The 27,978-nt window shown below is 30.8% G+C and overlaps 2 protein-coding genes across 3 annotated transcripts; one reads left to right on the top strand and one right to left on the bottom strand.

Moving 5' to 3' along the window:
• Window positions 1-304: 304 nt before the first annotated feature.
• Window positions 305-22,084, bottom strand: LOC132939410 (tripeptidyl-peptidase 2). 2 transcript variants are annotated; one of them, XM_061006561.1, is made up of 21 exons: window positions 21,720-22,084; window positions 21,532-21,660; window positions 21,292-21,471; window positions 21,072-21,229; window positions 18,563-18,732; window positions 18,240-18,483; window positions 18,046-18,176; window positions 17,751-17,984; window positions 17,563-17,693; window positions 17,089-17,284; window positions 9,517-9,679; window positions 7,679-7,860; window positions 7,433-7,584; window positions 3,811-4,028; window positions 2,225-2,459; window positions 1,905-2,152; window positions 1,769-1,850; window positions 1,354-1,495; window positions 985-1,255; window positions 748-928; window positions 305-686 (listed from the first exon to the last, which is right to left on the bottom strand). In XM_061006561.1, the coding sequence occupies exons 1-21, from the start codon at window positions 21,882-21,884 to the stop codon at window positions 465-467; spliced, it is 3,834 nt and encodes a 1,277-aa protein (XP_060862544.1). In that variant the 5' UTR covers window positions 21,885-22,084; the 3' UTR covers window positions 305-464. The 2 variants fall into 2 exon arrangements, with proteins under 2 accessions (XP_060862544.1, XP_060862545.1); XM_061006562.1 differs by having other exon boundaries at window positions 9,517-9,673.
• LOC132939412 (probable RNA-binding protein 46) lies at window positions 12,972-17,095 on the top strand. The gene is made up of 7 exons (XM_061006563.1): window positions 12,972-13,262; window positions 14,796-14,886; window positions 15,289-15,483; window positions 15,548-15,778; window positions 15,834-16,289; window positions 16,354-16,531; window positions 16,840-17,095. The coding sequence occupies exons 2-7, from the start codon at window positions 14,833-14,835 to the stop codon at window positions 16,935-16,937; spliced, it is 1,212 nt and encodes a 403-aa protein (XP_060862546.1). The 5' UTR covers window positions 12,972-13,262; window positions 14,796-14,832; the 3' UTR covers window positions 16,938-17,095.
• Window positions 22,085-27,978: the final 5,894 nt, after the last annotated feature.

The raw sequence follows: 27,978 nt of genomic DNA, 5'->3' as shown, positions 1-27,978 counted from the left end.
AATAATATTTAATTCATTTTTTGAAATTACGCTGCGAAAAGGTATTCAACCAAATTTACCAAATTGTATATTTATTCCGAACAATTATTTGGTTAGGTAGAAGCAATAACAGATGAGTACCTTTTTTCTAAACTTGCAAGAACGTTTTATGTTTAAAAAATAATTTGTATTTAACTTTTAAGCCGGGGATCAAATTTTCCGTGTGTAAAATTATGACGGGGGTAATTGTTTGCATACAGCATTTTTTTGCGGAACCAATAAATTTGGTAACCAATACTATTTACAACAAAAATAAACAATTAAAGAATGATAGAATATAATTTTATTAAAAATGAAAAATGTTATTTAGATTACTTTTGTATTTTAAAACACAATATTATAAGTAATATATTTATTAAACTTTGTGTATTCAAACGGTATACCGTAGAATGTAACCGTAATCTATTCAAATAAATTAACTTATATTAAAATGGACGGAAAGTTTTTGGATAGTGAACAATTAATGCATCCACCATAGCAGATGCTAAGTGTCTCCCATCAGCCCCAAACTTAACATTCACAGTCCACAACAAGCAACTTTCAACTTCTTTAATATGTTTATCCTCCAACATCCTCAAAAGTATTTTCATCATACGTCCATAATTTTGATACACTGCTCCGTGCCAAATATTAAAATAATTCAAGTTCTGAAATAAAATTAAAAATTTAGAATTAAATGAAAAATTATAATTTTAAAATTTAACAAACTTTAGAATCAGAATCTGGAGAAATAAAACAGGCAACTTGTAGCAAAATGTCATCAATATCCTGCAACTCATTTTCATTTGTTATTTTGGTCATCACATTGTTATAATAGTACAATTGGCATAATGCTGCACCTTTGCGACATAGTGCTTCAATCACAGTATTTTTTAAACGGTCATTAGATCTGAAATATGTAAACAGTTATTGAAATTTGATTTTAAAAATACACAAATATATTACATTTTAAGTTTAGAAGCTTCAGGTCTTTGATCAGCCTTAATTCCATAAAATGCAAGAAGATCATCTTGATCAATAATGGCTAGAGCACGATCAGCAGCAGCGATTATAAGTTTTACTTTTTCTAAATCAAAGTCAGGGATTTCAAAATAAGGGAATCTTTTTTTATCTTCTGGTTCGATACATTGTATCCATGACGTATGTACAGAAGCATTTTTATCTCCAAATTCTTCGCATATGCTGTCATACAACTTCCTGGAATCTTCCCCATACTCTAACAGATTATAAAATATAAATTAATATATTATCTTTATTTTTATAAATACATTAAGTGTATAGTACACTATGGTAAACAAATTCATCAGAATATACCTAATTTTGCTAACCAATTTAATTTGGTTTCACACATTGCTTCATTGAATTCCTCTAGCTTTGTTTTATTTTCTTCTACCGGTTTTAGTCCATTCTTTGGTTTAAATGTATCCGTTATGAAGTACTTGAAATCGTAGGTATCCTAGAAATACAACATTTATATAAAAATAATTTTGTGTTTAATTATTTTAATCACATAATATAATTTATGTGAGCCATTCATTGATGATTATAATTAAATTGAAAGTTTAATAAAAATGTGTATTTACAAACAAATTCTTGTCCTACTCATAACAATATATATTCAACATGTGATATTATGTAAATTATTGGTTAGGAATAACTAGTTACTTTAACCTATTAACTCTACCACTGTATAAATATTAAATATCAAATCAATTGAATAAATACTCACAACTTTCTTTCCATTTTCATCTTTAGCGTATATTATATTTCCAGCCAAACAGTGTCCAGGTAATAACTTCAATGAAATAATTCTAAAAATAAAGTATGTAAGTTGGACTATATTTTAATAATTATTGTATACATACTTATCAATAGAAAGTGATCCGATATTCAGGTTGCACAAAGCACCATTAGGACTCATAATAAAAGATGAAGATTTTTTTCCAAAAATTGTGGCTTGATGATGACTATTGTACACATCTAAGTTAATTTGGTTTTGTAATTTTTGAACCACTTGTATAGGTAGGTCAATAATTTTGTCTAATAACTCTCTCCGTTCGTGCCGTACATGCATTTTAATAGTATAATCGCCTTTGTCAAGTTTGTACACATGCTATACATACAAAATATAACAACACATATAGTAGGTATATTGAATTGGAATATAAATAATAAAAATTCATACTCGGCTAGAATATGCATCGCCTGCAGCAATATACTGTTTATTTGAATCAAACAACATCCATAGTTGGGATTCGTATTCGTTCTCATACAAAAGTTCACCAAATAAACCACAAGTTGCATATGCTTCAGTGGATTTTGGCAAAGAGAAGGCATAAGATAAATTTAATTGGTAGATTGGTCTTTGTGGTGGAATGACATCACGATAAGTTAAAGCAGTAATTTTTCCTTCATTTGGTCTAAAAATTGTACATCAAGTGATTAATTATTAGTATTAAGGTGGGGACCTTAATACTAAGACACGCTATAGCAGTAATGGTAAATTTCTGCAGGACACATTTCTCCGTTCACCGTGGTGGTAAAGCCAAGAGAATGGAATTTAATACCACTGCTGCAGTGTATGGGGAGGACCTTTAAATGTAAAGCAGAAAAAGTTGACCTATAAAATGTTTTCACTCTTTATTATTTTTGTCTGGTTTAAATAATACATTGATTACATAGCCTCATAGGTCAGTGGTTCTCAACCTCTTTTGTTTCATGTCACCCTTAGTCACAGAATAAATTTATTCTTATATTATCTATGGTAGTCCCCCTAATATAAATATATTGAACAATTTAAACTACATTTTAGAAGAAAAATACAGAAAAATAATATTTATACAATTATACACTTTATTTGAGTTGCAAGGTTCAATGAATTTGACAAATTAAATAAAATACGAATATTGAAAAATAATAATGAATTATATAAAGTATTGTATGTTTTATATTATTATGTTGTTCTGACGTTAGTGATCATTACAGGAAGGCCACGAAGCTAGCAAAAATACATTTTTATTTGAAAAAAATTAATAATTCTCTTATTTATTTTTCCTTTTCTCGTGAATGTCAGTATGTCACCCCTATGCTGGGTCATTCTATAGGATAGTTGGATGACATGTCAAGCCGGTTGAAAACCACAGACATAGATAGACAGGTAAGTAGTGAATCTTTTACCGGTAAAGAAGTTAAAAAAGTATTAACAATTTCAAAACATTCTTTTTTAAAAATGTACTTATAATGCCCGCGGAGCGCCACAGATGTTGGTACGAATTTTTATTTTCAAATGGAATCTTAAACCATAAATGTGTTCTAACTTAATTAAAAAAAATTCTTGTTTGATATTTGTATTGTATGATTGTATGATATTATATTATACCAACATTTAAAAAAATATAATTCTACTTTAGATTATAAATAATATTTATAATTGATTGTTATTTAAAAATCAAAAGACGGTTCAGCAATAAAAATAAGGATAAATGCGATAATACCATAATAGTAAAACGTTTAGACTACAGCATATGGATCTTAATAATTTTTAAAAAAGTTTATAATTAACAAAATTATGAATGTTCTCTGTTAAAAAGATCCACCTTGGCAACTTTGGGGACAGTAAATAATTTAAATTTAAATCTGTTAAAAACCCAATAATATTTGATGATTATCATGTAAGAATCACAACTTACATCTCACAAGAACCATAAAATAATATTATTCTGTGGAAGTGCCAAGTATTAAGTAGAATAATCAATAAATTGATAAGCATACCTAAGAACGGTAATAAGGTGTTTCAAAGAAACAGATGGTTGGATTTCTTCATTCTTAACACCAGGCTTCAACATCACCGACTGTAAACCCATTCCGTGATACATCGCTATGTTTTTCGATTGAGGTATGACACCATGAAATTGTAATTTGTACGATAGCATTATATTTGAAGAACTCGGCCAATATTTCGCCAACGCAATCTCTAATACCACATTTTCCTATTAAAATAAAAACTTTAAACATAAATACATACATATTTACATAAATACATTAAACAGCAATTCAAACTTCAAATAACTATAGATATTTTCAGGGGTTTCAACCCCCTCCACCCCATCGACAATTTACAAAATATATAATATATGTACTTACATATAATTATAATAATTTATTGGGAACAAATTTAATTTAAATTAATACAATTTACGTATATGGGGGGCATCGACAACTTACAAAATGTATATTATTTGTACTTACATATAATTATAATAATTTATTAGGAACAAATTTAGTTTAGCACCCACACGAATTTTTTAATTTTTTTTTTTCGGAAATCTATGCATTACATTACAACGAGTTAAGAACGACGTTGTAAAAATTGATTACCGGAAATCATTAGATTTTAAGTTATAGCCTTACAAAGCTCACGATTTTAGGTATACGCATTCGTTCAACGCAATATTTTACCGTACGTTTAGAACTTTTCTGTTTTACTGAACTATTTTTAATTTTTTTTTTGTTTTAATGTACTAATGTAGTTGAGCATGCTTAAAACCTCAGGGAAGTCTGAATTTGGCGGTCAGTCCTATTTTAAAGTTATAGCTAATTGAAATGTTTGGTATTTCATATACAAAATACACCGGCATGGTCACTCGATCGCAGCGCTCGATCAGACAATCAAAATAAGAAACATCCGCTAACTTGGTATGTAAAACTACCATGGGTTGTCAGAATTATTTTTACACCATAATGTTTAAAAAGTTGATTTACCTAGGTTTCAAAAAAATATAAATTAAAAATGTATTTTAAGAGCGGTCAACAATAAGCGTTGTGCGTGAAAATCACTGAAAATCTTGAACTTCGTAAGGGTATGCCATAAAAACTAATGATTACCGGCAATTCATTTTTGCATCATCGTTCTTAACAGGTTGTAATAATGAATATTAGTTTCACACACTTTCATAGGCGTAGACTTTGCTGGCATGGGAGCAGAATTTTCGGTACATAATAAGTGTCAATAATTATTGTATTTTTTAAGGTAATTTATTAATATCAGTCATGATTCAAGATATAAGATTCCCTTATATTTGAAAAAAGTTCAACTCGCAGGAGGGACGCTGCCAAACCTGCCCTATCGACGCTGATGTATACCTACTTTTGTAAGAGTAAAGACTAAGGCTTATGGCTATATGCCTACCTATATCTTATATCCAATATTGTCTGCAAATGAAACAATAATAACGTAATTTGTCCGTTTATTTTTAGAGTTCCAACCAGAGAGAAAAAATTGAATTAACTAAATTTTGGAATATTTAATAGCCATACAAATGGTATAACAATACTACAAACTACAGTAGACTTGTCGTCAGTAATACTAATAAGTAATAAGTAATATCCATGTAATTATGTAAATATGTTATATAATTAAATAAGATTGAGTATAAAACTTAATTATCAAGATGTATGTGTATTATATCTATACAAAGTAAGTATGATACCAAAATACTATTAAATCTTCTTCATGTGTAAATATTAGTTTTAAGTGATATTTTAATGAATAATAATAATAATAATAACAATTATGAGGAAAACAATAAATTATTTTTAATTAGGGATTTTACAATAAAAATTAATTTTGCCTAGTAAAATCAAATACCTATAGAAGTTGATAATTTGAAATTGAATAAGTAGTGATTATTATTTCTAATTCTAAAATATTAAATCTGAATATAGTAAATACGTAATACTAATAGGTACTATAAAACATTGATTTTTTTAATATTAAATAGTATTAAATCATAAAATAAATATGCTGTATATATTCTTGTACCTATGCTAACTTTTTGTTTTGTTTAAGATATTAAAAACTTCATAAATTGTTTAAATTATAACAATATTCATGATTCGACGAATTTGATTTTTGATAATAATCAGTTATAATATAATAGTAGGTGACGCTTTTTTCTTAGAAAAGTCACCATGGTCCTTTACAATATATTTTATCGTTAATTATTATATTGAGTATTGACAACCACCAGCCGATCTCGTATTTTCGGCATGATTAAAATGTAATAAATTAATTCATTTTCGTAACAGTAAATATTATGTACTTTTGGTTTTAGAAGAAACTGGAAATTGATAATCTGTTCTTAGAATATTTTGAAAAAACATTCTTGGATAAAATTCACTCAACAACGTTCGAAGAATTTATGATAAAATTCCTTTAAAGACTTTATTTATTAACATTAATCTAGTACAAAACACATCATTTTCAATTTAACTGAAATTTATATTGATACGTAGTAACTATAAAATACATTGCAATACACATTTCTTTGAAAGGTATACTAATTTAAAATTGTACTTCATTACCTACGGAATATTATAAAAGCTAGCCTACATTAATTTGAAAATTAAGTACACTGTACAGTTTTTTAGTTTCAAACACATTATTTACTACATTTTTTTTTATAAAAATTTAATTTTTTCCTATATTTTAGATTCTGAGCAGAGCGAGGAAGCTAGTGGTTTTACAATGGTATTTATTTATTTTTTTTTTATATCCTGTATACAAAATTTTTAACAGAAGGAGTGCTTCGATTTCAACATATAGTACCTTATCTTTTAGCAAATTGGATCAAGATGGTACTTTAGAGAGGTCATTTTTCAATTTTCTCAATAGTTATTTGATGCCACGGGAAAAACTATTGACAAATTACGAAAAACCGCTTAAAATGAGATTTTAATTTCTAACGCTTTGTTTATCACCGTAGAAACGAATAAAAAAGTATATTATAATATTAATTTAACTTAAAAGCTATAATAAATAATAAAAATTTAAAAAATCCAGACTGATAAATCGTCTCCACTCAGAATATCGTTTTTCTTATACAATGATATTATATCTTATATAATTATATCATTGAATTCAAGTTTAATACAATCCATTATACATAGACTCACTTGTAACCTACTGTATAGCAGAGCGACATCCACTTACCCGCTTTTTTTTAGTTTTGCTTGCATTAATATCGTCAATGGATATACAATATAAATTATTTTATAATGATATTGATCTATTTCTATAGATAATACAAATCACTAAATATTAAACCCAAGTCATAATATTATACTTTAATGTAACTGTTGTACCTACTTATGCACAAATATAAAATAACAATATTTTAACTGTATTTTAATATACACAAGTGAGTAATATTTATAAACCCTCTTCCACTAAAGTATAACTTAATTCGTGCCCTCTTCCCACCACCCACGAAGTCGCCCACCAATATAATAATAATTATTAATTATAGATTCTAAATTACCCTATACCTATAATATATTATACTATTAAGTGTCATTATGACTCATGATGACAATAGACAAAGTCAAAACATACCTCAACTGCAAAATGGGCTTGGAATTCATTAGACTTCAAGTTAAACATCTTATAATACTCCATGAATTTGCACGATTTTTGAGGCAACAATTGAACACTATGTAGGCAAAAATTAGCACTGACGTCGGTGTCAAGATGTTTTATGTGGAGAGCTGCAAATATTAAAACACAATTGATTTTGAATATTACAATTTTGTAAATAGTTGTAATATTATTGTAATAATATTTATAATAAATTTGACTTACTGGCCCAAGAGACGTTGTTCGGCACTAGCACAAAATTCCTTTTTATTAGGGAATTTGGGTTGAAATTGACGTTTTCATAAGACAATGAACCGGAACCATCGGTTTTCACTGGCCGGACAACAGTGACTTCAAAGGTAAACACCGGGCCTTTTGCTGTGTTTTTTACATCATAAGCTCTCACGCTGACCAAAACAAAATAAAGTAATACTAAATACTAATCAGGTATAATATTACTTAATAGTTAGTTTAGGCGGTTCACATGCATAAAGTATTACGGTCAATACTTAAGCCAACTCTCTTACAAACAAATATTTAAATATTAAATAATATTTGTTTCACTCATGAGCCATGGTTTTTACTTTAAACGTTATAGGTAAAGACCGTATTTTGCATATTTTTGCAAATTATGGGTTAAAGTGCATATTTTCCATAAAAACGCATGTTTTTACATATTAATTACACATTTAAATGTTTTAATTGTATACACAATTATTACCTATATTATATAGATTTATTCCACAACACAAAAATGTAAAATATTATTAAAAATAATATAATATTTTATATTACGTGTTCTAAGATCGTTATTAGTTGGTACTTTAGTAGGTACCAATTTATTACATACTGGTTTTCCTATCGTATATTTTTAGGAGATAATTTTGAACATTTTAATCTGTTATTCAAAATCTACAAGAAGATGATGTCAAAAGCTCTAAAAACTGTAAACAAATATTAATTATTCTAACGAAATCAAATAAAACGAACGATGTAACTTATATTAAAACAATTTTTCCATTTCATTATTGTTGAAAGTATTAAAAATTTTGAGACTTCAGGTTTACTTATTCATAGATGCTTTGGACATTTTTGAACAAGTTACAAATTCTATTAATAATCTTTATGAAAATGAAAATAGCGGAAATTTAAAATAAATTTTCTGAAATTATTTATAAAAATAAAGGTTTGCTAATTTTAAAAGAAATTTCTAAAATACCCCAAGGTGAGAATGTTGACTTCAAGGGTTCTTCTTTCATATATACCTGGAGATGTTGTTAAGTCTTTAAAGTTTTAAATATGCACCCATAACAAGCGTTGATGTGGAACGAAGTTTTTCTGCGTACAAACCCATTGTTACAAACCGTCGTTATAATTTAACCGAGATCAATATGGAAATTGTTATCGTTACTTATTGTTTTTAAAATAACAATTAAATTGTATATTTTCATCATAATCAAAAGAAAAATTGTAAATCATATTGTAGTTTGTTGGTAATTGATATAGGTAATCATTATTTTATCATTAATGTTTTTATTTTATAACTTTACAATAAATAAATAGCGAATGTAGTTATTTGGTATTGCTCAATATTATCGACCGTATTATTATTTATTGGATATTTATAAAATTAGAAATTTGTCTTAACACGATACACCATAATATAAAAATATAAATACCTACTACAATTGACTGTCAACGATACTAATAAATTATTGGTAATAAATAATAATAAATTAATATAAACTATGGAATAAACCTGATAAGGAAAACCAGTTACTATACTAGAAATTATACATTGGACATGGGTAAAAATATATATTATTATCATACTACAACTTTTTATCTTAGGGGAGCCTTAAAAAATTTAACAGGGCAACAAATACTAAATCCAAATGCCGTATCCTTACTTCTAATGACGCCATTATTTAATGATTATGTAATACCATTGATTATAAATACTATATTTAGTATAATATATTAATACTAATACTATAATATTAATACTAGTATTTATAGTCAATGGTAATACATTTGTATTTTGTAATAGTCTCATGACTTACGTAGTCGTGTGCACGCCTGGAGATAATCCACTCGGATCGACTTTTATGTTAAAATTACGTGCCATGTACATCAGTTCCAAATATTTGGGTACAAGTACCCACGAAACGTCGCTCGTCAAGCACAAGCTCATTTGGAAATTAATTTTCCTATCTGCATCTGTAACTATAAAAAGACGTTAAACAATGTGATTTAAGACAAATAACAATAATTTTGATTTCCTACAGAAAAACTAACTCAGTAACACGTTCGATTTTCCATCGAAAACAATATTGATTAATGATTACAAAATCATAAGATACACAACATTTATACAACTGTACGTAATAATATTTTAATATTTAGGTACATCGTGCGTGTCATAATAAATGCAAAAATGCGAAAAAAAGTCGTATTCATGCCTCTATTTCAGACATTGGACGTACGTAATAATAATGTGCAAGAATATAATTAAATAAACGAAGTGAATTTGTATATAGGTACTAGACCGATGACTATTTAAATAGTTTTGTATTGTCTAATGATTTGTGCCTATGGTTCTGGATAATATAGCATTTCGATTTATTCGATTATATACGAAATCTAATCAATGTTTTTATGATAATATCGATTATAAATTATAATAATAATTATAGTAATATTAATATATATAATACTATAATTCAAACTACCTATATATATCACACTTATTTTTTTTTTATAAATAAGTATAACGTACAATATTTATACAAGTTTATGTACAAAACTACAAAAGTAATTTTGGACACGAAGAATTTACAATGGGCACCCAGTAGTACTACCTAACAGGTTAATTGGACAGGACTAGACACTAAACCCTCGGCCATCACCTTTTTAGTTATATCTTAGGATTTTTGGGGATAGTGCATCAGTGCGAGAAGATATCATTTTAATTAATGGATTTTTGTGATTTTAAACTCTTTGGTGATGTATGAGGTTGTGGCTTTTTTCTAGTTGATTCTAGAACTGAACACGGACATCTTGATGTACACCGAGATTTATGATACTATATCTTGCATCGTAATGTACACTGTAGTACACTGTACACGTGCACACGCGCAATGCGCATGCCGCATACCTAATTCTTGACTTCTATGATTTCGGCTCAAGTTTAGTGTTTACGGAGTTCTACGAAATTTGTAGGAACGGAAAACCACAATTATTTTTACGTGTGTTTATGGTGGAAAGTCCGAATTCAATTTCCAGCGTTTTTCCTTGTTTGTACCTATCACGACAAACGTCGTTAAATTAATATACCGACTACCGAGTACCTATTGACTATTACGTTGAAAATAACATGTTATGCGATAATATTGAACACAAAATTATTGGAACAAAATTATTTTTGTTAGAATTCGATAATAATTTATATTGTGTAATTATTAGTGTATGCTTGCGGTCCGTGTGAACTGTGTATGTGTTGTCTCCGTCTTACGGGGATTCAATACAGCGACTTTCTGTTTTTGTCTAACACACGAGCGACATACTGTTTTTTGCCAAACATTTCAATTGATCTAATTGAAGCAATAAGAAATCTGAAAACAGATTTGAATTTGTCGTCAAGTCTGCTTGAAATCGACTTTTCCACATGTTTGATACTATCCCCCAATTTCCTAAAAATGTCATATTAAAAAAGAGTATTTATTTGTCGTATTTTAATTTTTGGAGAAGTTAAAATCGAAAATTCAAAAATGTGAGAGAGTCAATTTCAAGTAAACTTGACGACAAATTCAAATCTGTCTCTAGAATTCTTATCGCTTCATTAATCAATTGGTATGTTTGGCAAAGAACCAGTCTAAAATCCTATGTCGCGTGTGTTAGACAAAAAAAAAAAATCACGGTATCGAATCCCCTAACAAACGCACAATATAACAATAATAATTCAGGGTAGGTGTATACATTTTTATAAGTTTTAATTTTTAAGCGAGTTCAAAGCATTTCTAATTAGTTATATTTTACATATTCGTAACTCGTTAATAATTTAAATAACATAAAAACTAACACATAAAATTACAAACACAGTTAATTAATTAACACAAGTGTAGTGTTATAGACTATAAAAAAAATATTTGGTCTAATATAGTAATATTTTAATTAATCACACAAAATTGGTTCTATAAGTTGATTTTATAGTGAACGTAAATTTTCTATGATGTCCGTTTGTAAGATTTAGATCATACATGGCGTCTTTTAAAAATGAGTCACTTTGCCAAAGGAAGTTTAATTTTTTTTTACTATGTTCCTTCGATAAGACTGAATACAACGCAGATTGAACGTGTTGTTTTTATTCCCAATATAAAAACCTGTATTGTAGACAATTGAATATTATTTTTAGATATTATTCCAAACAATTTCACGTCGAATACTCAGATCCCGTCATAGAATAAAATATATGATATTTAGGATATTAATAAATTTAATATTCTATTCTATTTAGTATTGGAATTTATTGTTGACTTTTAATTATTTGTAATAAACACAACACATCCGGTCATGGAATAAAATATTTTATTTTTAGGATATTAATAAATTTAATATACTATTATATTGAGTATTATAATTGATGACTGTTAATTTTATTGTTTGTAATAAGCTCAACAAAACACGTAAATATCGGTAGATCAGAATTTAATTCACACAGTTTTCTATAAAATTGAATAATTACGTTTGTACAGACAGAAGACACCCATTTTATACAGCTCCAAGTACGCGCAAATACTAAACAGTTGCCAATTGTGCACACCGTATTCGATATTTCGATGCGCCATGTACTCCTCGAGAGTAAAGCACAAAATATGCGCATTCTATAAAAAATATTTGCTTATTTAATTCGAATCGTCGTTTGGTAATGACTCTGTTGTAGTAAACAAAACCCAATAAGTGATTTAAACGCGGCGATACAATAATACCCTACGCGTCCCTACTCCTCGTGATGTGGACATGGTCCGAGACAAAACAAAGTATCAAACATACCTATATACGTATTTTATTTTACAATTTAATTAAACACAAATTCGCTTTCGTTGAGGAAAGTAGAGGATAATGATCTAATTGACCCTCCCCCGATGGGCCCACCTACAGGAGCCATAAAACAATAAATTGTCGGTCGTCTGTGTTGTATCGAAAATGACAACAACAAAAACAGTGTTATATTATACGGCGACACGGCGTAATGATATTAATATACTCAAAACGTGTATAATAAAACGGGCGTCGATGTATATTACAATATTATTCAATTAATTGTTGTTGTCGTCGGTTCGTGGAAAACCGACTTCGGTCTACGACAACCACCACCGCCGCCGCCGCCACCACCAACGAAAACAAAAACGGCGTATAGGATCGCGCTTGCCGAGTGCCGACCGCCGCGCGGAGTTTCCGTTTGATAATTATTCATTACTCCTTCGACCATCACGCCGGGTAGTTCATCGTCGATCACTGTTCAATTGCAAGTCGACGACGGTGCCACTAAGGTCTTGTTTGCAACACGTTCCTTCACTAGTTCAGTCTCCTTCGAGGGTTTCCGAAACGTTTATATGTACATCGTTATTATTAGTTTTGTACTTTTTATTATAATCGTGTAATAGGTACTTCGATATTGTACGATATTGTACAAGAAGAGAACCGGCATCGATTCATTGTTCTACTACATCGCGATCACCACTGTATCCATTCTAGGGACATTGTTATATTATCTGTTCGATCCGTTGGAATTTTTCGGGACCACAAGGCAAGTGATTAATTTTGTTTTTTATCATTTTTGTAATTTTGTTAGTAGTTCGTAGTTACGCAAGTAGTAGCACACCCGTATGGGTTTTAGCTAATAGGTTTTGTCGCTCGCCGTACGACCGCATTTAATTAAATTTTAGCGACTTTCTTTGACCGACTTGAATAATAATATAATGTCAATTATCATAGAAATCTTATATTAATCTTGAACTGTTCGTAATTTATTCGATTTATTATTAATTGAATTCCAATATATTTTGTTTGTTTTAACGGTATTAGTTCGGCACCTGTGAATAATTTGTTATATTTGTGATTTTTACGATCCCCATTCTTTTATTTTACATTTTTTGGTTACTCGTAAATTTGTAATAACTTATTATGAGTATTTATCTTCGTATATAAATATTAATTTGTTAACTTGTGGATATAACAAGTAGTTTTTCTCATTTTAATTTAAATTCATCGCATTACCTACTACGTATATTTGTTTTATTTAAAATTAAAAATCCCGATACTCTGGTATAGTAAAGTAGAAACTATTATGATTTGTGTAATAACTGATGGATTGCGGTTTACACTACTACTAACTACTGTTTTATACAATATTAAGAACATTACTTAAACTATGAAAAATAATACCCATTTAATTAGCAAACCCGAAGCGTGTTATTTCTACCCATGTTATTGTACTCTCATTTCTCGTGTGTGACAGTTAAAAAAAAAAATTGATAAGGAAGCTATTTAAAACACATTCTCTTCGAAATAATAACATTTCGATGTAAAATAATTATAGCCACGCCAAGTATATACCGAGTAAACATTTCGAGCTATAATTATAACGATGTATATTTTTATATTTATCATTATTTATTTTTTACTTCTAAATTAATAAATGTACACAATAACAATAGGTAGGTATTTTTGAGGTGCTTCTCAACATAATACTGTGCGCGTTAACCTTTTGTCAAATTTATTTATACTGATTCCGTTATTATATAAAAATGTTTAATACCGTACTACCTATTCTAAAATAATTATATTTCCTACATTTACTTTATCAACTTAAAATCTATTGCTATAGCATGTATTATGAAAAATAGAATTAAATATATTACGATATTCTAATTTAAACATCGGTATTTCTATAAATATTTATTTTAGAAGGCACGGGCATATTGCTGCGGCGGAATAACAATAATACGATTTCTTCTCTAATTAAATTTTTTTATTTTTCCTAAATACCAACAATACCCATAAATGTTTTTGTTAATAATAAAACTAATGCATAATCCTGTTAATGTGTAATATAATGCCCGGTACCTTTTTTTTTTAGAAACAAAATTCATCTTTTGTATTAAGAAAATTGAGTACTTTTTTTATGATTCTTATCTTCCAATCTCCTGTGGCATCTTGTAATTTTTAAAAAAATCAACGATCTCATAGAACTAGAATTCAAATTTCAGCATTCTTTTAAAATTATTATTTATTATGGTACAAGTATTTTTTATTAATACATTAATGTTTTTGTGTATAGGTTTAGTCTATCTGGAAATTGTAAAATCTAAAAGAAAATGGAAATGTATTGTGCACCTCAAAACAATGTTTTATACTGCGACTACTACACGGTTTGTAACTTCATTATTACTTCATTATTGTAGATTGTTTTCATATAAATCATTTATTTTTATTATATTTGATATGTATAATGTGTGTGTGTTCGTGAAAACTGGGTACACTACCTCTGCACCCTATACATATCTTAGAATTCTGTACATGGGATATTAATGATCCGATAGCCTAGTTTCATGTCCCGTAAACAGAATATGTATAGAGGGTACTGAGTAATATAATTACACAGTGTACCCTGTTTTTACGATATATAAAATAAGGTAAAATTGTATATTTTAGTGGCGTATAATTTACCTAAATAACTACAATATATTTTACTCTTGATAAAAATACTTGTATACCTATTTAAATTTTAGCTAAGTGTTGATTATAATTTATATTATTGAAATATATTTCAGCCTACACCTATACCCAGATATCCATCACCATATTCTCAATCATCATATAATATGTCCAGTACATCAAGTTATTCGCAATCATCATTTTCACCAATGTCATCGCCTTACACTCCACCATCTCAGACTTCCGAGTCATTTACAAATGGAAATGATAATGTATTCAAATTTCCTTCAATAATTCAAGACCAATATATAGTAAGCATATCCGTTTGTTAGTCTATTATTTATGAATATACTGATATTAATTTCATTTTTATAGCCTACACGTGAAGATTTGATTTGCGCTACTATAGCTAGAGCAAAAAACTTGATTGAAATAGAAGAAATTGGTCAGCGTTTGATTTCAGTTGATAAAAGACATGTTATTCAAAATAACGGTCAAAAAACATTATTGTCAACAATTAAACAAGAACCAAAACGTGGTAGTGAGCTATATGTTGCATTACCAAAAGCTTGTTTGGAAGGATTTCTCTATGCTATTTTTTCACAGGTAAATTTATTTATTTATGGTAAATTTCAAAAACTAAATTCCTAATTTTATTTAGTTTGGAACTGTTCATCAAATCCGATTAATGATGCATTTCTCTGGTTCAAATCGTGGATACGGTTATGTAATGATGAGGAGCCCTATGGAAGCCGAGATGGCGCTGGCTAAACTGAACGAGCTCACTCTTCCTGGTATCAGAGGTCACTTATTAGTGAGTATGTCTACTGATAATAGGACATTATTTGCCAGAAACATACCCATGGATTTATCCGAAGAACAATTGCAAACAGAATTTGAAAAACGTGTAGAAGGCGTAAAAAAAGTGCGAGTTTTTAATAACACAGATGATCCTAGCAAAAATAGAGAGTTTTGTTTTGTAATATTCAAAGATCACAGAAGTGCGGCTTTAGCTCGCCGCTCGATGGCAGAAAGTCCATTTTTCATAAATGGAGTTTCAATTAAAATTCAATGGGCAGAATCTGAACCAGTTTTTCGACACTCAGTTTTGATAAGAGTTAGTATCAAAAAAATTTTAATTTTTTTTATAAAATTTAAAATGTTTAAATTTTATTTTTCAGATGAAACAACTACATATTAGGAACATGAATGTCCATACAACAGAAGAAGATATATGGAAAATTGTATGTGAGCATGTTACACCGAATAATATTGTGTTTATTAAGAAAAATAATACATGTGCTAGAATAAAATTTATTCGTCACGAATATGCAGATATTGTACGGAAAAATCTAGATGGTAAATATATTTTTATTATTAATGAAGGTTGCTCCCTGTGTGCTGGTGAACTGATTAAAAAATTAGAAGTTACTTTTGACAAGTATTGAGAACAGCCGTTTCTAAAAATATTTTGAGTTTCACATTTAACTTTTAATACTTCATGTAAATTAATTGGGAAACATGGATTAACCGATCTCAAATCAGTTCAAAAGTATTATCGCATTACTAGGTTGATTGGTATGATGCTAAACTGTCGCTACCGATCCCCTTAAAACAATAACATGTAGAAAATTGCATATGTAAATGACTATTTTGTTTTAATATAGGTAAACAAGTTCATGGAATTAATTGGATAGTGATGTGGGACAAAATAGAAGGAACCAAATATGAATGTGAAGGATATTTTAATCATTTAAGTATATAACCTTTATAGTAATTATTTATACTATATATATCTTGTTAATTCATTTGTTAATCCAAAATTATTTAATCAATACTGCATAAATTCCTAAAATACTCATAGATTTCTAGTTTCCAAAATGTTTACTTTTTAATTTAATAACTGAATAACTTACCGACATCTACATTATTTAAAAAGACTGGTTCCACAATTATGACGCAGTCAATCGCTTTGTTTTCAATTGCATTTCTGATGTGGATTCCTTTATTCCCATTAACACTATGGCCTTGGATACTACAAGATACCATAAACTTAACATATGATTCTTGTTCAGTGTAGTATTGAGTTAAATAATCAAATGCTTTATCAACCTATAATAAGATTATAATTAACAGTAATTTATATTATTTTTAATTTATACAATGTATATATCTTGAACAAATTAATAACATTAAATAGAAGTGTCTCTTAATGTAAATTATTAATTGTGAATAAGTGTTAATTTTAAGTTATGAAAATTATATTTTTATAAACAGTATTAATATTAGTATTTCTGAAGATAATTTTTTCCATAAAATTTCTTTTAAACAGTGCTACTGAATAAAAATAATATTAAATATTTTTAGTTTAATAATTTTATATTTTATACTTGTAATAAACCATGTCCTTGTGAAAAGTGATCAATCTTATCATTATACGCCGCAGTATTTTCCATTGCTCGTTTAATCAAATAAGGACAGGTATCAATATTTTTTCCTTTAAGTCCAGATATTAGTACAGCTGAAAAAATAAATATATTTATATACTGTTGATAGTTAAAAAAACTAAATAACCAACCAGTTGCTCCAGCTACATGAGGTGCAGACATGCTTGTGCCATTCATTAACTGTGATCCTCTTAACAGGTATCCAGGTACAGATGTTATTGCCCCACCTGGTGCACATACACTAACTCCTCTACCGCCGTCAATTGTTGGTCCTCTTGAGGACCATGTATAAGTATTTCCTGGGAGTTTTTGTAGCATAGAGTATTCTGTTGCCATCATATCTGGTGATACATAAGCTCCAACTCCTATATAAAAAAAATAACATTCAAGATAAATATATATTATTAGTATATATCATTGCTTTACCTATGATTGTCGTTTTTGAAATATCTGGAGGAGCCCCAATAGTGCATAAAGCTGGTCCGTGATTGCCAGCAGATGCAACCCAAGTAACAGCATGCTTGTCAATTACATCATTCATAATATCGCCAACTCTCCTATAAATCAAATAATAATATACATGTACATGGTTGTTTTCAGTCTGGAAAATTTGAAATTACCCAGCATGAGACCAATTTGAGTGTTCCCCATAACTCATATTTATAACATCAATGTTAAACTTCTTTCTGAGTTCCATAACTTTAATCATCGCTCTTACAACTGCAGTTCCTGTTTCCATTGTCTCTAAACGACTATCGCCTATAGTTAGGGATATAATTTGGGCGCCAGGGGCCACTCCATTTCTGTCTGGCTCATCAGGAAAATACCCAGCAGCAATAGCAGATACGTGTGTTCCATGAGATGCTAATGCAGGATTAAAAATGTTCATTATGCTTATTTATTTCATATTGCCTCAATGTTTAACTAAATATTTATCTCTTACACCCAAGAGATACGATTTCCAATACATCTCCATCATTATACACATTAAATGAATAACTCATTCGATCGGCAGCAGTGATGTAATCGAAATTATTAACTGGATCTTCGCTAAATTCTCCCATAAGTTTACACGAAGCCAAATCTCCTATTTCAGAAGTATCCAAGCATGCGCTATGAACATTAATATAATATTAAAACAAGATATTAACTTAAAAAAATTAAAGAATTAACCAATCTATTGAGGTACACCTAGTACTCTGGGAACTTGAGGCTATCTTTTGTAAAAAATCAGTAATTACTAGTTACTTAGTCATGTCACATCATATTGGACCAATTTTTTTTTTATATAAATGTAACCTAATCCTAGGTATTTTTCTAAATTAATTTGATAATTTATCATATGTGGTGCCTATAGAATATACTCTCAAGGGAATTGTATTTTGTACTTAAGTCTACATCCAGGTGGTAGGAGGGGTGTTACTAATTTTTTTTTATTTATTAAGAACTCAGTATAAACTTAAATGATATAATAATAGATAAATATGATATTAGTGTCAGAAAATAAATAAACAGAATATTAGTGTATATAATAACAAAAATAATATTAAGAGTAAATGCTATAATTATTTGGTTATTAGTGGAAAGAAAATAATTAACTATGAAGTTAATCTGATAGAAATTTTGAACCAGAAGACTGGATTGGTTGAGAGGGGTCAATGAGGAGGGACTATAGTTATTACTTGTTCATTGTTGAGAGTAATATAGTTGCCTTAGTGCACTGAAATCATGAGTGAATAATAACTTTAGTTTGGAAACATTTTCTGTGACTATTTTGTTATTATATGATTATGAATATTTAGGGGCCAAATAAATGTTTACGCTTATGCTACTTATTTGATGACTGAAAATTACTGGAAAAATGAACAACATAAGATTAAAGTAGTGACAACACACAAGTCCCCATTAAGAAAATAAAGCCCAAAGACATTTTGTCCCTGTCTATTATTAAGATAGGACATTTGGCCCCGGGAGTTAATATTATCTCAAACAAAATTAGTAATTTCACATGTTAGGAAATTACCAAAAATAATAATATAATATTTATTAAGTAAATAAATATATGTAAAACCCCAAAGGGTTATAAGTACAGGGTTAAGAGTACAGTATTGAAAAACTAAAATTATCGTTAATTTAACACATGAAGACAATAGTTGAAAAACTGAGAATAATTTAAAATCAGTATTCAAATTATAAATACAAGTTTTTAGCTTAGAGCAGGAATCAAAAAATAAATTAGCAATTTTATTACAAGTTGTTGGTAGGCCATCCCTCACATATTAATGTAAATCATATAGAAATTGTACGTTTTTTAAAATTAATTGAAATTTTAAATTAAAAAAAGGTGGGTAAGTGGATGTCGCTCTACCATACAAGTGGATCACTGTAATGGATGGTGTTAATTTGAATTCACTGATATAATATCATTGTATGAGAAAAACGATTCTGAGCGAAAACCGTCAGTCAGACTATGATATTACCAAGTATATTTGATGATATTATTGTGAATAAAGTAATTTATATATAACCTATTTACGTGGAGCCTAAGAGCCTTGTGTTCAATTTACAATCTTTAGCTATAAAAGTTCAACATTTTATAAATTTTCAACTACAAAATAATTATTAAATTATAAATTTGATAAATGTTGTCAAAATTCGATCTTTAAATGCTTTAAATGCTTATAAAAAAAAATTGTGCCTATGTATTTTTAATATTTTTCAACTGATATTGTATTAATATATCAAGAGCCTTGTATTAAATTTTTACACTTTGGCCCAACAGATAAAACTTTATTGATATTTATTGAAAAAAAAAACTAAAAAAATTGAAGACTGAAAATGTTCGTAAACAGCTCAAAAAGATTCAAAATATTTTCATAATTGTACGGTGTATAGAAAATGCAAATATAAACAACCAGTGAAAATTTTAAGTATCTACGGTCATTTTTTTAAAGTTACACCAAAAACCAAATTCAATTTTGTGTAAAAATTACCGTTTTTCCTTAATTTTTCTTTTGTTTATCTTGTCGCTTGTGAAAACTATTGGGACATTTTTACTTTTGACCCCCCAAAGTACCAACTAGATTCACTTTCCTATCAGAAAAGGTACTGTTGAAGAAAATCAAAGCATTTTTACTGCTCTAAAAGGTGTCTTCAGACACAAAAAAAAAATAAAAAATAAAAAAAAAACACATCATTGTATAATCAATACATTCATCGCTCAGAATCTAAAATCCATTTAAATGTAGTGATTTAAAATACCGGGGACCAAACGTCCTATGGGTAGGTAAATAACATCACATAACTCCCGGGGGCCAAATGTCCTATCTTAATAATAGACTGGGACGAAACGTCCTTTTACCAATACACACACAGTATGTGCAATTAGGCATGATATGGTAATAGTGTTAATTTTCACAAGATAGTACATAAGTACAATTAAAGATACTCACAGCCATTGTACTCCATCATGGAAAACAACACAATCATAAACTGGCGTGATAAATTTATACTTTTTTTCTAAATTTTGTAAAGCTTCAACAGTGTTGTCTAGGTCATCCTTTTTTAATTTATGGCTTCTTGTCAGTATGACTTTAGAAGGATCAAATTCCTATATAAAATGTTTAATGTATTTAATAAGACCGGTGTAACATTATAATATTTATAAATTACATTATTGAAATTTTGTTGTTCTATGATTGCTTTTGATAATAATGGCTTATGAAGTGGGTCCCATTGCTTTTCTTTCTTTTCTTCCTCAATTCGTTTTTGGACATTCTTGGTGTATAACTCAAATGCATTTTTTATACCTATGTGATACTTCTCGGTAGGATTCTTCCAAGTACTTGGTATCTGGAAGGCAGATGTTATAGAAATAATTTGAAAACTGGTGAAATAGTATTGGGTACTTACAACAAGTGTACGTCCACTTAGTCCTTTTATTTTATTTCCTTCAGGTGTCACTACGGTTGAGGTATCAACATCGCCAGCACCGCTACAGTCGTATCTAGCAATAACTTTGGGTTTTCCATCACTTGTCACCTGAAATATGTACATCACAACATTTAAAATATTACCTATTGCTCACTGAGGGTTCTCACTTTAAGACCAGGAGCTCCAGGATCGACACCAGAATCGAATATAGCTATTGTCACATTACGACCATCGTATAATGGATTTTTGGTCAGGAAGTTTGTGACTCCGGTTTCTTTTTTTGGTACCAATGCCCATACTGGAAACTCCTCTGCTTGCAACGTTGTACTCATGTTATAGTTGCACAGAATTGTTTCTCCAAAAAATAAAACACTTTTTGGTCTTACAATTCCAAAAACGTTCAATACTGGTCTAAAAATCGCAACTATGTTACTAGCACATTGTAAAAATAATAATATTATTATGATGATTGTTCAAATTCAGAATATCTATTTGTCCAAAACTTCAAAATGATTCTGCATAAAATACATAATGTTATTATTCACTATTGAATAAAAATTCTTTTCTGATTGATAAGAAATAAACTTCAATAGTCACGTCTAGAGAGCGGCACCTCTAGCACAGTACTACTGAACTGCACTGAAGACTGAACTTTTACCAATTAAACTATACGACTTGACAACTTATTAGTGCACCAAGTAACCACTCCATGACTTATACACTTTTTTTTTATAGTTCTGCGCCAATTTTAATTAAATAGAACGCGAAAAGAAAATATCTTGAGGTATTGTTTACAATTGATCTATTAGCCAACAAAACTGGTACCATTGTAAACCGCTAGATGTCGTATTTTTAATAAAATTAATAAGACTTGGATTTTTAATTTTTTTTTTAATTAGCATTTACCATAATATTATACAATATACATACAGAATAAGGATACAAACAAAATATAATATAAATAGTAATAATCATAATGAGACATAATTTAAGATAACATAAAGGTACCCCCCCACACCAGGCCGCACACTGCAGCGGTGGCGGTAAATTGTGTCCGGACTCATTTTACCACTACCGGCAGCTAGCAGTATACTGTGTAGTGTGTACGGACCTTAATTAAATGATAAATTGTCTTAGATTAAAAATGATATTGATTATTGTTATATATTATATTGTACGTCATGTAGTATAGTAAGCATATAGTATAATATCTAATAGGTACTATACTATTATATTAATATAAATTAATAGTTGGTAGTTATGAATGCGAAAGATTATAAATCAAGATTGAACTTAACGAGGGATTTATAGAGCTGATATTGGAGTTAGTAATTAAAGGCGCAGCCGTGCAGGTGTGGAAATATTAAACATCCAAATTCCAATAATAATTTAAATTTTAAAAAAAAAATCCATTTTTTTTTTGTACATTGCTCGACAATATAATATAAAAATTCTAACCAAACACCTCAATTTAAGGTAGTACGGACTATGGTTGCCCAACAACCCATTAGAAAAATGTCGTCACACGGCATACCATTTAAATCTTAGATCAAGTACTACTGTCTACTGCTACTACTGCATAGTGCATATTATTATATTTGTCACTTGTGCAAGATTTAAGTCCAAAAGTCACGTGATTATCCTATGCCGCCTTATCATAGCTCGTTGGGCAACCATACCATATTAAATCGTGCCTAACACAGTATAACACACAAAAATCGTATACTAAACTAGACATGATTAAATTATATTTGGGGGGACGAGGTGGCCGAGTGGTCTAACGCGTCGACTGCGGCGCTGGCAGTCGCGGGTTCGACTCCCGGCCACTGGGCGGCATTTTTCTTCGGGCAAGTCACGGTGTCCGGAGAACAAGTGCCGCCATCCCCCCACCCCGGGGCACGGCAGAAACCTACGGGTGCCCCATTAGAAATTCTGCCAAACACAACACACACGTGTACCAACCTACCCAATATAAAACCTACCAAACCTACCCAATATAAAACCTACAGTACCCTCCCCACACCCAATGCCCTATGTTGCCGCGGGTTACCCAATAAAAAAAAAAAAAAAAAAAAAAAAAAAAAAAAAAAAAAAAAAAAAATTATATTTGTTAGTAACTATATAACGCTATATAATCTTCTAACTATAAAATAATAGTATCTGGAACTAAAAATATAGGAAATTATAATTTACAAATTAATATATTGTCATGTAGGTAGGTACCTAATGCGAGACCTAAAGGCTAAAATTGAAGTTAGATCAACCAAACATTTTTTTCCGTACGCTAGTATTAAACGACCGTCGTCCACCACAGGCTTATTTTTAAGAGATGAATTAATTTTATGATTATTCCATTTAAATATTGAATGTAATGTATACAATAACTTTAAATAATAAAAATAAAAAAAAAAATTATATATAATTGACGTCCAAAATCAATTAATAACTGATGTAACCCAAAGAGGCCTCAAAAAAATATAATTACTACCATTTTGAACTCTGCGGTAACGACAAAGAACAAGCGATAATGCGATATAAGACGCAAGCCCGGATTAAGGATCGATTGGGCCCCGGGACACCATACACTAAGTGGGCCCCCCTTTCAACTTTAACTTAAAAATAATTGTATCATTACATATTAACGACTTAATATATTATTGTATAATTTTTTACTGTACAAAAAATATCTTATGTCACTGTACGAGGGTGTATTTTTAACAATTATATAGATCGATGATATGGAATTTCATTAAAACAAAAAGACGTGTTTCTTTATTTTTAACAGGCAACTTTTTATAACATTTTTAAACACACAGTTGTACCAATAATAAAATCGAATTTATTTTTTCAAATGGTAACCACTATATTTTTTGATGGATTCTGGTAAAGTTTTTTTTCTGAACATTTTGACAGTCAAATGATCAATTTTGGTTCGCTAGGTTATTAACTATGGTCCTCTAAAGCTTAGTTTAATATGCATTAATACTTTTAACTGAAATACCTAATTTACAAGAGCTAAATAATTGTTTCTTATAACTACTTTTTATACCTACTGAAATAGTTAAATCGGTAATCTAAAATGTTCAAAAAAAAAAAAAAAAACATACAAAATTGTTGGCATAGTTCATTATTTATACTATTTTTTTGTGATATAAAATTGAGAACAATTTTATTTTATAATTATTAATAATAATTTACCTACTATAATAGGTACTTACTGACTACTTACCTAAATAATTTTTTTTTTTTTAACTATTGAACGCGTTAAAAAAAATATATTTTGGAGATAAAGATGGGCTCCCAAAACCAATGGGCCCCGGGACCGTGCCGCCCTTGCCCCCCCCCCCTTAATCCGAGCTTGATGAGACTTTGGCAAGCGGAGACGCACCGTCCGTGGAACTGCAGTATAGAAATCACTGGAATCAAAGAAGACTGCTCGGCGACGCTGTGCAGGTGATGATGGTGAGAAGTGAACGAACCGGCTAAGGAATGTAAAGTGTTGAACAGTTTCCGGGAATTAGTTGACTGCAGGGAACGGGTTCGCTCTGAGATTGTGCAGTTGTTCCCGATGTGGATAGCGTCCACCGCGCGTCGAAGTTTATAAGTCATAACCCTTGGCCCTTCGGACAGGACGGACGCAAAGGATCGGAGGATACGAGAAAGAGCAGGGACGGTGCTCCAGCCTTATGTCATCCAGCACGCGTACGTCCTACAGCCGCGGCGTGAGTGCGTGACGGGCTGCAGCTTCGGTCGCGCGGAATGTTTGACGACGACGACTGTTGCGCCGAAGCCGCTCCTACGATTGGTATGCGGTTACCGGAAACGACTTGCGGGATGTTAGGGACGGGGGAAGGGAACCCAAAGTATCTATATATATGAAACTTGTAATATACGCACTTTACTATACTATGACACAATGTATAATATCATTAAAGAAACATAATACTATAATAGTATAATATTGGGCGGCCAAAATGGTAATACAAAATATTATAATAATATTTATAATAATTATAAAGGTCACATCATAGTGACAGCATTATATGGCAGTACAAAAAATATAAATATGAAGATAATAATAGTGCCGCAATAACCGGGTATGTGTTATTGCGTGTGTTAAACACACGGGCCCAGGGCCCCAACCCATAATGCGGGGGGCCCAATGATAAAAATTTAAAAATATATAGACGCGCATTTTGACCGGTTTAGCGTGAGTGTGTTTACGCGTTTCAATCATTGGTGTCTATTTTTGTAATGCGGGAAAAACGAGACCGGGCTCGCTTTTATATTGCACGTTCAAAAGGCGGGTCTTCTACGGTCGGTGTTTTGTAGTCGGTCAATAAGCTATCCATTTTGATAACGTATGTGAAAACTTAGTTGCGATATTTATTTGAATAATTAAATTTATAAAATAATAGATAAATGATTGCCATAATTTTTTTAAGTGAGTACAGTATTTATTTTTGAGTTTCTAATTGACTATTAATGTATGGTATGTTCAATTTATTTGTTATTTGATAACTATTTATATTTAAAAAGGCTACAAATTATTACATTTATTTATTTGTAAATACATAGGTGTACCTACGCGTTTAAAAAATGTTAACCTTATTTTGTATGAGTAAAAACTCAAAATTCCTAAGTATGTTTTCAAATTTGGAAAAATTAATTTTACAATGGCCGATAGATTGATTTTTCAATTTTAAAGAGTAAGGGAGGGGGGCCTATTCATTTTATTTACACACGGGCCCAATTAATTGGCGTAGTTGCGGCACTGGCGTACACCATTTACGTGGTTTGACCGTGTGTCAATACAACGGGACCACTAACATTATACAACGATAATTAATATACGCGTAGGCACGACCTGGACTTGATCGATGATACCGTGTTCCTTGTCCTAGCTGGGAACGGCGTCAGGCCGTCAGCTGTCTTATCCCCAACAATTGAGATGAAGCTCTCACCGTGGACGGCACTTCCACGGGCTCATTAACGGTGGCGAACGGACCCTAATGGTACTCAGGTACTCTGCAGTTCGACAGATATCTCGCATACAGTTGAGCACTGATTGAACTTGATGCGTGATCGCACGCACGGGGTGTCACGGCACCGATGGAAAACACAACGCGTCGTCCGACCCGCCAAACGACAGCTTAGAACGGAACTACGACTTAGCGCAATTATGACGCGTCGTCCGTAGCTACATATTATGTGGTTTTTGCTGGGACACGGCACACGGGCCGGGCGGTGAGCGGACGCCATGTTGCGTCAAGTTCGGCCGCTATAGGAAAAAACAATAGTTACGTACAAGTGTACAACCGGCAGCACGGCCAACGGCCCGGTGCTGGACGGCAGATGAGGGGGTGAGCCACCTCGCAAACTTCTGTGCCCGATATGCCGAAACTATACGGTGGCGAAAAAACGCGTCCGCGTTCGAACAACGACGCAGCGATAGTGATTATCCGTGTTTAGTATGGTACCGGAGCGGGCGACGCGATAGTATATTCTTGACTATATGATTCCGAACCGATGGTACCGACCGTGGGGACTGAAAACTGTCGCACGGGGTGAGTGTTGGATGAGCTACAGGAACACGAACGTCAGCAGTCAGCGGTGCCGGTGTGGTGGACCCGCGGAAACTAAACGTTTCAGGGGTCGAGCGGCGGTCTTCCACACGCAGATGATGTGTGTGTTATGGCCGATGGGCGACGTGACCGATGGCCGATGGTTGACGTCATGGCTGACGAGTGCCAGGGAGGAAACCACTGCAGAGAGTACCAGGACCGCTGACTCGCTTTTCGTTTGGTAATCTCGCCGGTCGAGTCGCTTGTCCCGATTGCCGCCAATTCCGCAGCGCTAATAATATAGTCTTCGGCATGTTCGGCGTGTTAGGTTTCCGCCGTCGACTGTCAGTCACCAGCGTGGACTCTCATGAATTTGTTTTTGTTCGCGTGGGTATGGGGTGAGTTAAAAGTTTCTTCATACGCATAGAAAATTGGATTTCCCTGATGAACCGATACCGTACAAATTTCGGAAACGATCGCAAAAAATATAAATTCATGCTAATTGCTATAATCGTGTGCTAAATATTTGAAATTTGTTGATTGTATGTATATTATTATAAAAATGTCTAATATGTAAATAGGTACATCGTACACGATTATGTCCACGCGATGGTGGTGTTCAAACATAAATTTATAAGAGACGAAAACGACCTGATAGACTATAGTAAGGGCTACGACTTGAAATACACTTGGAATGTCTGCATACGAAGCTTCTTGGAAGAACGACAGTTTAACCAACAATTGATTGTAATATTACAATTTGTGAGCTGCAATCATTTCCATATCGAACAATTTCCAATTTGAACATACAATACCAGAAATACAATTTTATAATTGCACAACGTTTTTTGTATTTCAAAAG

The sequence above is a fragment of the Metopolophium dirhodum genome, chromosome 2, assembly GCF_019925205.1.
Source record: "Metopolophium dirhodum isolate CAU chromosome 2, ASM1992520v1, whole genome shotgun sequence".
Lineage (NCBI taxonomy): Eukaryota > Metazoa > Arthropoda > Insecta > Hemiptera > Aphididae > Metopolophium > Metopolophium dirhodum.
The sequence above is the reverse complement of the archived record's forward strand: the minus strand, read 5'-3'. Positions and strand labels throughout refer to the sequence as shown.